Genomic DNA, 12,089 nt, shown 5'->3' on the forward strand with positions numbered 1-12,089 from the left:
AACTACAATTTCCATTGACTTTTGAGCGACGACAACGACAACAACAACAACAATAATAATAATAATAATAATAATAATAATAATAATAATAATAATAAAACTCAGGGAGAGGAATAAGTGTAGCAAGGGAAAAAATGGTGTCAGAATAAAATAATTAGCAGTTAGAATAAAAAAAATTGTTGACTGTCTTTCTTGATGTTGTAGACAGAAAAGCTGACTTGAAGAAAAAAAAAAGTAAAATATTTCAAGAACAAAAGCAAATAGAAAGTGATACACGAAAAAAAAATCTGACTAAAACTAAGATGACTAATGAGTGTAAAAACTGAACAATCAATACTTATCTCTTTACTAAGAGAAAGAGAGAGACAGACAAAGAAGCAGAGAGAGAGATAAATATTGATGTGGTTAGTTTATAATGTAAACATTGTCATGAAACTATTTATAAGATTATGGTCAAAGGAAGTACAGTAATAGAGCAGTAAATCCAAGAGGCTGATTGGTTGGTTACATATTTATTGCAAGTAATACCCCCCCTCCCATTTAAAAAAACTAAAATACAAACTTATATATTACTCTTTTACTCTTTTACTTGTTTCAGTCATTTGACTGCGGCCATGCTGGAGCACCGCCTTTAGTCGAGCAAATCGACCCCGGAACTTATTCTTTGTAAGCCCAGTACTTATTCTATCGGTCTCTTATACCGAACCGCTAAGTGATGGGGACGTAAACACACCAGCATCGGTTGTGAAGCAATGCTAGGGGGACAAACATACATACATACACATATACATATACATATACACGACAGGCTTCTTTTCAGTTTCCGTCTACCAAATCCACTCACAAGACATTGGTCGGCCCGGGGCTATAGCAGAAGACACTTGCCCAAGGTGCCACGCAGTGGGACTGAACCCGGAACCATGTGGTTGGTTAGCAAGCTACCTACCACACAACCACTCCTGCGCCTATTCATTCACTTTGTACACAAGTTAGCATGGGTTAGATGAGTACATATTTTTGAAGCATTGTTTTACAACCAGATGCCCTTCATGTTGCTAACTCTTTTTTTTTTTTTTGAACATGGGTTGATTACTTCAACCCCACTGCTCTTCGTCTGCCGTTACGTTGTGAGTTCAAATTCCGCCAAGGTCGACTTTACCTTTCATCCTTTCGGGGATCGATAAATTAAGTACCAGTTACGCACTGGGGTCGATGTAATCGACTTAATACCTATGTCTGTCCTTGTTTGTCCCCTCTATGTTTAGCCCCTTGTGGGCAATAAAGAAATAGGTATATATTTTATTAACTCAGGAAGGATGAATGGTAAAACTGACCTCAGCAGAAGTTGAACTCAGAATGTAAAGACAGATGAAATGCTACAAATGCCCAGCATGCAAACAACTCTGACGAGCTTGCCACCTTTTTCTATACTAATGCTGATTAATGCATCAGATTTGAAATAATTGTGATTTTGTTTTTTTTAACACTTTGATCCCTGAGCCGGTGGCACGTAAAAAGCACCATCTGAACGTGGCCGATGCCAGCGCCGCCTTGACTGGCTTCCGTGCCGGTGGCACGTAAAAAGCACCATCTGAATCGTGGCCGATGCCAGTGCCGCCTTGACTGGCTTCCGTGCTGGTGGCACGTAAAAACCACCCACTACACTCACAGAGTGGTTGGCGTTAAGAAGGGCATCCAGCTGTAGAAACACTGCCAGATCAGACTGGAGTCTGGTGTAGCCTTCTGGCTTCCCAGATCCCCAGTCGAACCGTCCAACCCATGCTAGCATGGAGAACAGACGTTAAACGATGATGATGATGATGATGATTCATACAACTATAAAAATATCTGAACTTATAAAACTCAGCTACTCTTGCTGGCATAGGACTGCCAATTCTAAAATACTAAATAAACTAAAATATAAATCATTATCACGAAACTTTCATTGTATGTATGGTGGTTTGAGAAACAGGGACACTGCATCCCTGTGTGTTGTAAAGGGAGACTCAGAAGGGTGAGTGACAGGAAAGGCATCTGGCCATTAAAAAACCCATTCAGCATATAAAAACAGATGTAAAATAATGATGAGAATGACGATTACTGAATGAATGTATTAATTTCTTTCACACTTTTCCAAAAAGACCAAGTGAATAAATATATTATTAGCAAAATAACATAAACCAGAAAGTGCTTGGACAGTGCTGTCCACCATCCGCAAGACTAGACAGGCTGGTGCCACTAATTCAAAACCACAAACTGGTCAATGAAAAATGTCAGACCTCTCCCAAATCACACCCTCCCCTCTTCGCTTAAAAAAAAAAGTAAAGAATATAAGAATATACATTGAGTGGCTTAGTGGTTAAGGCATTCGGCTGACAATCGTAAGGTCAAGAGTTCGATTCCCAGCAGTGTATTGTGTCCTTGAGCAAGACACTTTATTTCGTGTTGCTCCGGTTTCCTCGGCTGTCAAAAATGTGTTGTACCTATATTTCTAAGAGCCATCTTTGTCACATTTTGTGTCACACTGAATCTCCTTGAGAACTTCATTAAGAGTACACAGGCGCAGGAGTGGCTGTGTGGTAAGTAGCTTGCTAAACAAACACATGGTTCCGGGTTCAGTCCCACTGCGTGGCATCTTGGGCAAGTGTCTTCTTCTATAGGCCTGGGCCGACCAATGCCTTGTGAGTGGATTTGGTAGACGGAAACTGAAAGAAGCCTGTCGTATATATGTATATATATATATATATGTATGTGTGTGTCTGTGTTTGTCCCCCTAGCATTGCTTGACAACCGATGCTGGTGTGTTTACGTCCCCGTCACTTAGCGGTTCGGCAAAAGAGACCGATAGAATAAGTACAGGGCTTACAAAAAGAATAAATCCCGGGGTCGAGTTGCTTGATTAAAGGCGGTGCTCCAGCATGGCCGCAGTCAGATGACTGAAACAAGTAAAAGAGTAAAAGAGAGTAAAGAGTATGTCTATGGAGTGCTCAGCCATGTGTACATTCATTTCACATGCAGGCTGTTCCGTTAATCAAGTCAACTGGAACATTAATTTTCGTAACCAACAGAGTGTCAGTATTTGATGCAATCATAGATGAAGGTGCATGGCTCAGTGGTTAGAGCATCAAGCTCATAATCATGAGGTAGTGAGTTCGAATCCCAGACTAGGCTGTGTGTTGTGTTCTTCAGCAAGACACTTTATTTCAAGTTGCTCCAGTTCACTTAGCTGTCAAATGAGTTGTGGTGTCACTGGTGCCAAGCTGTATCAGAGTTTACCTTGGCACAAGTGCCAGTAAGGCGACACTGGTAACAATCATACTCGAATGGTGCTTTTTATGTGCCACCGGCATGGAAGCCAGTCAGCTGCTCTGGCAACGATCACACTTGGATGGTGGTCTTAGCGCTCCACTAGCATGGATGCCAGTCATCGAATTTGATTTTGATTTCGATTCATTTACTGAAATAGCTCATATCCACCGTGTTGTATCTCATGATTTCAACATACCCTGGCTGGGTGGTTACATGCTAGCTCACCCAATATCTGGGATCCTTGGATAACATCAGCAGCATGGAGAGGAAAGGCTGGTATGCATGGACAACTGCTTGTCTTTCATTAACGACCTTGCCCAGACTTGTGCCTCAGAGGGGAACTTTCTAGGTGCAATCCTATGGTCATTCATGACCGAAAGGGGTTTTTACTCTTTAGCCATAGATTTACACAAAGACTGTGGAGGCGCAATGGCCCAGTGGTTAGGGCAGCGGACTCGCGGTCGTAGGATCGCGGTTTCGATTCCCAGACCGGGCGTTGTGAGTGTTTATTGAGCGAAAACACCTAAAAAGCTCCACGAGGCTCCGGCAGGGATGGTGGTGATCCCTGCTGTACTCTTTCACCACAACTTTCTCTCACTCTTACTTCCTGTTTCTGTTGTACCTGTATTTCAAAGGGCCGGCCTTGTCACTCTCTGTGTCACGCTGAATATCCCCGAGAACTACGTTAAGGGTACACGTGTCTGTGGAGTGCTCAGCCACTTACACGTTAATTTGACGAGCAGGCTGTTCCGTTGATCGGATCAACCGGAACCCTCGTCGTCGTAACCGACGGAGTGCTTCCATAATCCACACTAAGACCGAAAGAGAAAAAGACATGATAGTCATAACTTGAGTGTCTTGGATCATAGGACAGATCAGGGGCCAAATACCAGCCAAAGATGGACAGAAGAAATTCCAGTCACAAGAAAGTGGTGTCATACAAATGGACCAAGAAGAAGTTGCAGGACCAATGAATGAACACGTGGTATTTAAAATCTGTAATTGGGGTTTTTCAAGAGGGAGTAGCAGAAGCAGCAGCCTTACTCTTCATTTGATTCTGGTAATTCAAGTAACACTTCTTGTCTATTGAATAAGTATACACTGGCGAAAACAAAATTGAAGACCAATGATAAAAGTTCTATTTCTTACAAAATATTTTGTTACTAACACCATACAAACTATTTTTATCGTTTAGACCTTATGCAGAATTTATTTTTCTTTCGAATGATGCAGACAATAACTATTTTTATACAACTTGAAGAATTCTAATGCTAAATTAATATAAACGTTTCAAATTTACCGGCAAAATTAGTCTAAGACTGTATCATTATAATTTTATTTAAAGCTTAAGATTGTAGCAAAAATGAGCAACAAGAATGAAATACATATTAGTACTTTGTGCCATAGCCTTCATTCTTAATAACTAGGGAACAACGCCTCGGCATTGAATTTGCTAAGTGATTACAAAATTCTATGGGAATGTTTTGCCATATTTTCACCAGTGTAGATCTGATATAAAGGCAGACAGTTCTTTTATCTTTTACTGTTTCAGTCATTAGACTACGGCCACGCTGGAGCACTGCCTTGAAGCGTCTTTAGTCAAATGAATCAACCCCAAGACTTATTTATTTTTTAAAAGCCTGGTGCTTATTGTATTGATCTCATTTGCCAAACCACTAAGTTACAGGGAAGTAAACACACCAACACCAATTGTCAAGTGGTGGTGGAGGACAAACACAGACACACACACACGCACAGATAAATGTATATATACAATAGGCATTTTTAAGTTTCCATCTACCAAATCCACTTATAATGTTTTGGTTGGCCTGGGGCTATAGTAGAAGACACTTGCCCACACGATTTGCAAGACATTGATGATCAGCTTCATGAACATTTCACTGAAGCAAAAAATGAACTCGAAAACTTGTGGGCCTTACAAATCAATTTAAGTACACACAGCAGCAATGTTTTGAAACTGACCTATTTTCCATTACATTTCAGACTGATTCATCACCGAGTTGCTGAAGCAGAAATATCATTATAGTAAATGTTCTGCTCAATACCACAGATTTACTTGTCAGTTGCTTAACTGCAACCACTTGAGCATGGCCCTTAGTGGCTGACAATATGTGTATCTCTGATGATGAGCAGAACTAGTGGGGGAGCATCATAACCATATGTTGAGAGGGATTATTTGGGGTTTGAATAAATGTAAGAAATGCAAAGTTTGAAGGAAATATTAGCCAATTTTCAAACTTTCTAGGGGTCAGCAAATAGGAAATAACAGTTGCTACCCAAGGACAAAATATCATGTTATGCAGTGAATCTTGTAGTTGATAGTGAACATGCTCCTGATAACAATCATTGCCCCTGATATCAGTTATCTTGTACCCTAATGGTCTGGCCACTTAGAAATCTGAACAGGTTTCTAAGAAACAGCTGAATTATGATGAGCAACACTTTACTCTCTACTCTTTTGCTCTTTTACTTGTTTCAGTCATTTGACTGTGGCCATGCTGGAGCACCGCCTTTAGTCGAGCAACTCGACCCCGGGACTTATTCTTTGTAAGCCCAGTACTTATTCTATCGGTCTCTTTTTGCCGAACCACTAAGTGACGGGGACGTAAACAGACCAGCATCGGTTGTCAAGCAATGCTAGGGGGACACACACAGACATACACACATACATATATATACATATATACGACAGGCTTCTTTCAGTTTTCATCTACCAAATCCACTCACAAGACATTGGTCGGCCCGGGGCTATAGCAGAAGACACTTGCCCAAGATGCCACGCAGTGGGACTGAACCCGGAACCATGTGGTTGGTTAGCAAGCTACTTACCACACAGCCACTCCTGCGCCTTTGATGGTAATCTATAAATAATCCATGCATAAAGTAGGCACAAGTGCAGCTATGTGGCAAGAAGTGTGCTTCCCAGCCATATGGTTTCAGGTTCAGTCCCACTGCATGGCACTTTGGGCAAGTGTCTTCTACTATAACCATAGGCTGACCAAAGCGCCTTGAGTGGATTTGGTAGACAAACTGAAAGAAGCTTGTTGTATATGTGTGTTTTTGTGTGTGTTTGACAACCAGTGAGGGTTTGTTTGTGTCCCTGTAACTTAGCCGTTCAGCAAAATAGTCCAACTGAATGAGTAACAGGTTAAAAAGAAATAAGTACTGAGGTCAATTCGTTCGACTAAAAATTCTTCAAGGAAGTGCCCCAGCATGGCCACAGTCTAATGACTGAAACAAGATAAAAGTACTGTAACTTAAAACACGAGGAGAACATAATAAGGAAAGCAGGCATCGGTGTCGGGAAGTGCATCTGACCATAGAAACTTCTGCCCTGACATAATCTCAATCCACCCATGCCAGCACAGAAAAGTTGGTGTTAAAATAATAACAACCTTGATGATGATGATGATGATGATGATGAAGTCATGGTGATGATTATGTCAATAAACTGGGAGAATAAAGCAGTGCTTGCATCAAATTAACAGATGAATTAATTAATTATTTTGAGATTAAACATAACTGCCATCAGCTGAGTTTCACAAAACGATATGAATTATAATAGTCTTAAAACAAAGTGACCAAGCACGATTGCATCATTTGCTTCCATGTCCAGTGATGCAAAAACCAATTACTGGGACACATTCACAACCAAGCAGACCGGAGTCCAGAGGTATTTATATCCCCACTCATTTATTAACGACATCGCTAAAATCTATAACGAATAACAAAAGGATTCACTTACCACGTTAGGTCTATGGCAATGTTTACATATCCCTGGGTCAACTGTGTACGTTGACCTCCTCTTTAAAGCAGAACTCATATCGATAAGGACGATGATGATAACATGTAAATATATGAGTGTGCTTCTCAAATTTCCAATTCAATCCAGTTTCCTTTTCATTTTGTTTTTGTTTTGTTTGTTTTCCTTGTTGAAGGCAATCAAACATATTATGATCACCCAGATGACAGTTCTCGCAGAAGTTCCACTGATGGATATTTTCTGCATACTTTATAGTAAACCTTTATGTTAATCCTTGACTGTGAGACAAGTGGGGGAAAAAAAATCACTATGTAGTATTTGTTTTTATTCTATTTATTCATTTATTTTATATTTAACATGGCTGGTATCCAAGTATCCATTAAAATAAATATACATCTAAGCAATTATGCAATTTACTGCAGCAACAAATTTTCACAGCATGTGCAACTAATTAGGGAAAATTTAACAGAAGTGTATGCGTGGTGCGGGGTGAGATCAAACATACAAGTGAATTAAGAAAGACACAATTCACTAGACTGACAAATTTATACAAATGTGCAACTAACAAGCATTAGAGACAGGAAAAAAAATTAAGATCAATCTATGTGAAGTGTATGATCAACAAAAAAATAAACAACCGACTGGCTATAGCAACCGAAATCAGCCACTCACTTTGATAATTAATATAGAAATATGAATATGTTTAAATATGATAACGATAGTAGTAACACTGATGCTGGTAAGTTTTATACATCACAACAAAGAGGTGGGTGGTGGGTGAGGGTGAATGCATAAAATGACTTCAGTCAATGGATAGGAAATAAAAGGCGGGTGGGGTGGGGGGGAGTTAAAACTGTTCATATATATTCATTCACCAATGTAATTTAAAAGTGCAGACAACAACTAAGCAAGCTGCAAGCCGGTTGGTTGACTAAATGGCTAAAACTACACAGGTAGATGCTACCTGCAATATATATATATATACTTATAGCTACTACAGCTGATAGAAATCAATGAGCTCAGGTAATAACTGGAAACATTTATATATCTTTAATTGGGCTGGCATGAGAGCAGAAACAACAGTGGCCACACACACGGATGAGAGAAAAGTAGTTCAGTTAGTTAATCTAGGTGTAAGCTTACTTGTAGGTCTGTTAACAAATCATTCCTTTAGTACCGCAAAAACAACTGACTGAAGTGTTTCAGTGTTAGTAAGCTTCACAGGTAAAGTGGTATTTAGATTTTTCAAATGCCTGACTAAGCTAAAATGGTAGACACACGGATCAGATCGACAGTCTGACTGTAGCTGAAAGTCATTTAAATGCCACACTGTTAATGCAAAGTTAGGGATTAAGTTTCTTGGTACAATACCCATTTATAATGCAGAATATCATTTATGTAATACATCTAAAATATCATCCGCTAATTGTTCTTGCTTTCTTTTCTTTAATTATTCACAGTAAATTGAAAGGCCATCTTGGAAGAGCCAACGTCAAAATTATAGATCTAAATTTTGAATGATTAATTAAAAGATGATTTTAAGGTATTTTAATTATGCCATGCTGTCGCCCCTCAGGTAAGTAAGTTTATTTCAATTAACCAAAAACAAAACACATTCCTTGAATCTTTTATCTTGTTCCAATTATTGTACTACAGCCATGCTGGAATACTGCCTTGACAGATTTAGTCATACAAATTCTCTCCTCAAAGACATACAGCATCTCGAAAGAGTCCAGAAGCTGGCTACCCGCATGGTTCTTGGTCTCAAGCATTTGTCTTATGAAGAAAGGCTGAAGACGCTCGACCATTATTCTCTAGAAAAACGACGATGCCGTGGTGATCTCATTCTTGCTCACAACATCATAAGCGGAAAGTGTAACCTCTCGAAAGAGCTGTTCTTCACTCCTGCTCCAGAGCGTCGGCTGCGGGGTCACTCCGAAAAGCTCGAACTGCGACGATTTCATCTCAATCGAAGGAGAGGGGCTTTCTCCGTCCAGGTTGCGAATCTGTGGAATAAGCTGCCAGACGAGATAGTGAAGATGCCGACGACCGCTCGGTTCAAAGTCTCTCTTGACCAGAAATGGCCTGAACTCTTTGCATGAACACCCTCCCTGTACATAACTCCATGTCCCCCTACATGGCCTTGCTTTTTGCTTTTTGAGCCAAAAAAATTAACTTAACTTAAATTCACCCCAGTACTCATTTTTTTTATAAGTCCATTACTTACACTATCAGGTTCTTCTGCCAAACTGTTAAGTCATGGGGATGTTAACAAACCAATACTGGTTGTCCAGTGGTGGGTGGACAAACACACATATACACACAGTTGTATTTGACTTCAGAACAGCAACATTAGACCTGTCATACAATAAAGTCTGAACATATAACCACAGGCATAGCTGTGTGGTAAAGAAATTCACTTTGCAACCACGTGGTTCCAGGTTCAGTCCCGCTGTGCAGCACCTAGGACAAGTGCCTTCTACTATAGCATTAGACCAACAATTGCCATGTGAATGAGTTTGTCATCATCATCATCATTTAACGTCCGTTGTCCATGCTGGTAAGGGCTGGACAGTGTGACCAGAGCTGGCAAGCTGGGGGTCTGCACCAAAATCCAGTCTGTTTTGGTTTGGTTTCTATAGCTGGATGCCCTTCCTAACACCAACCACTTTACAGAGAGGGGTGGATGCTTTTACATGGCACCGCATGGGTGCTTTTACATGGCACCACATGGGTACTTGTACATGGCACCACACGGGTACTTGTACGTGGCACCACACGGGTGCTTGTACGTGGCACCACACGGATGCTTTACGTGGGACCACACAGGTGCTTGTACGTGGCACCACACAGGTGCTTGTACATGGCACCGTATGGGTGCTTTTACATGGCACTGCATGGGCACTTTTACGTGACACCGCATGAGCGCTTTAATGTGGCACCACACAGGGTCTTTTTCATGGCACTGCACAGGTGCTTTTACATGGCCCCGCATGGGCACTTTTACATGGCATCCTCATGAGTACTTTACACCACTAGAAGGATCAGTCTTAACACTTCTACATCAGGGTACAGGTCTTCTTTAGTAGAGCCAGGTGCCAGGTATCTCAGTCCTTTGTCATCTTGCCTGAAAGGTTCAGTGTCCCAAGGTTGTTCTTCAGTACTTCATCACACGTTTTCTTGGGTTTCCCACTTCCACATGTTCCAGCCACTTTGAGAGATTGGCACTGTGTGGCGACCCATCATGTGTGTGTGTGTGTGTGTGTGTGTGTGTGTGAGTGTGTGTATGTGTGTGGTGTATGTGTGTGTGTGTGTGTGTGTGTGTGTTGTGTATGTGTGTGTACATGTATGTGTGTATGTGTGTGTGTGTGTATGTGTGTGTGTATGTATGTATGTGTGTGTACGTGTGTGTGTGTATGTGTGTATGTGTGTGTGTGTGTGTATGTGTGTGTGTGTGTGTGAGTGTGTGTATGTATGTGTGTATGTGTGTGTATATGTATGTGTGTATGTGTGTGTGTGTATGTGTGTGTGTATGTATGTATGTATGTATGTGTACGTGTGTGTGTGTATGTGTGTGTATGTGTGTGTGTGTGTGTGTGTGTTGTGTGTGTGTGTGTGTGTGTGTGTATGTGTGTATGTGTGTGTGTGTGCATGTGTGTGTGTTTGTGCCTTGCACCACCACTTGGCAACTAGTGTTGTTTTGCTTACATCTCTGTAACTTAACAGTTTGGCAAAAGAGACCAATAGAATAAGTTCTGAGAGAACAAACTTTACTGTGATATTTACCATGTGAGAAATTCTCATGTAGGCTTCCCGTGTCGAAATTCTCATGTAGAATGCACACTTATTTGTTTATATTGCCAACAGGGAGATAAATCCCGCCCCCCCAACTCCAGTGTTAAGATCACCAGATCACATGATTTTGATCTTCTTTGATCTCATCAGTGAGGGATGCTTGACTACTAGAGATATATAGAAAGTCAGTGCCACAACAGTAACTGGTACCACGATTAACCATTTGGTTAGTAAATATATATATATATATATATATATATATATATATATATAAATGGGAAGGTTTACGAAAATAAACAAAAGACGAAGGCAGGTGGAGTACAAACAAACAAATGTATTAGTATGGCGCTCAGGAATAGAAATAGAACAAGCCTTTTACGTTTCGAGCCTACGCTCTTCAACAGAAAGATACACAGAAAAAAAACAAGGAGCGAAACAAGGAGAGGAGAGAAAAAAAATGCGTGTAGGGGCTAACGATCTATCATGGCATTCTGACATCAGGCAGAGGTCAGAGGTCAGATGTTAGACGCTAGAGGGACAGTAGGGGAGATAACAGGGTCAAGTGACTTCCAAAACGAAGGTGGCCCCAACACAAAGGTATATATATATATATTAGTGACAAAGGCAGTATTAATATTGAGAGGTAATATTTATTCCCACATAAACATGAATGTTCTATGTCTGTTGGCATAGATTTCATTATATAGCATATAGGCACAGATTTAACCACATAGCGTATTAGCACAGATGTAACCATGAAGCATACTGGCACAAATTTAGCCATGCAGAATTTCTACACAGATTTAGCCATGCAAGATAAGAGCACAGATTCAATTATTCACAAGTCAATGTGAAGTTCAGTAACTTAGAACTTCTTGATCATTCAATTCTAAATCATTGATTTTTTTGAAACTGGTCCAATTTTTTTTTTTTAAATTAAAAATGAAATGTGGTTATTATAAAAACACATGTTCACTGACCCAAATTGCACACACACACACAAGTGTAGCAATAACTATCGTAATATAATTGTGTTAAACATATTGTATGTATACAAGGTGGTGCTGAAAGGTCCCTGGTTTTAAGGGTATCACAAAAGGCCTGGTCGGAGGCCCAACCTTCTGAGTTCTTTTACACTTAGTGCAGGACCGCAGCAATAATTGTATGAATCAGAGGGGAATATGTTGAATTAAATTATAAT

General features: G+C 40.3%; 1 protein-coding gene across 4 annotated transcripts in view; it reads right to left on the bottom strand.

The window, feature by feature from the left end:
- The window catches only part of LOC115224461 (RIMS-binding protein 2), a 595,300-nt gene that overhangs the window by 555,939 nt on the left and 27,272 nt on the right, over positions 1-12,089 (bottom strand). The window contains exon 1 of one of the 4 annotated variants that reach the window (XM_036513381.1): positions 7,076-7,282. The exons of the other annotated variants lie outside the window; for them this stretch is intronic. Coding sequence (XP_036369274.1) covers positions 7,076-7,153 — 78 coding nt within the window. The 5' untranslated portion in view covers positions 7,154-7,282. Of the gene's footprint in view, positions 1-7,075; positions 7,283-12,089 lie in introns of those variants that run through there. 4 annotated transcript variants of the gene reach the window in all.

Source organism: Octopus sinensis, linkage group LG25 (assembly GCF_006345805.1).
Source record: "Octopus sinensis linkage group LG25, ASM634580v1, whole genome shotgun sequence".
Taxonomy (NCBI): Eukaryota; Metazoa; Mollusca; class Cephalopoda; order Octopoda; family Octopodidae; genus Octopus; species Octopus sinensis.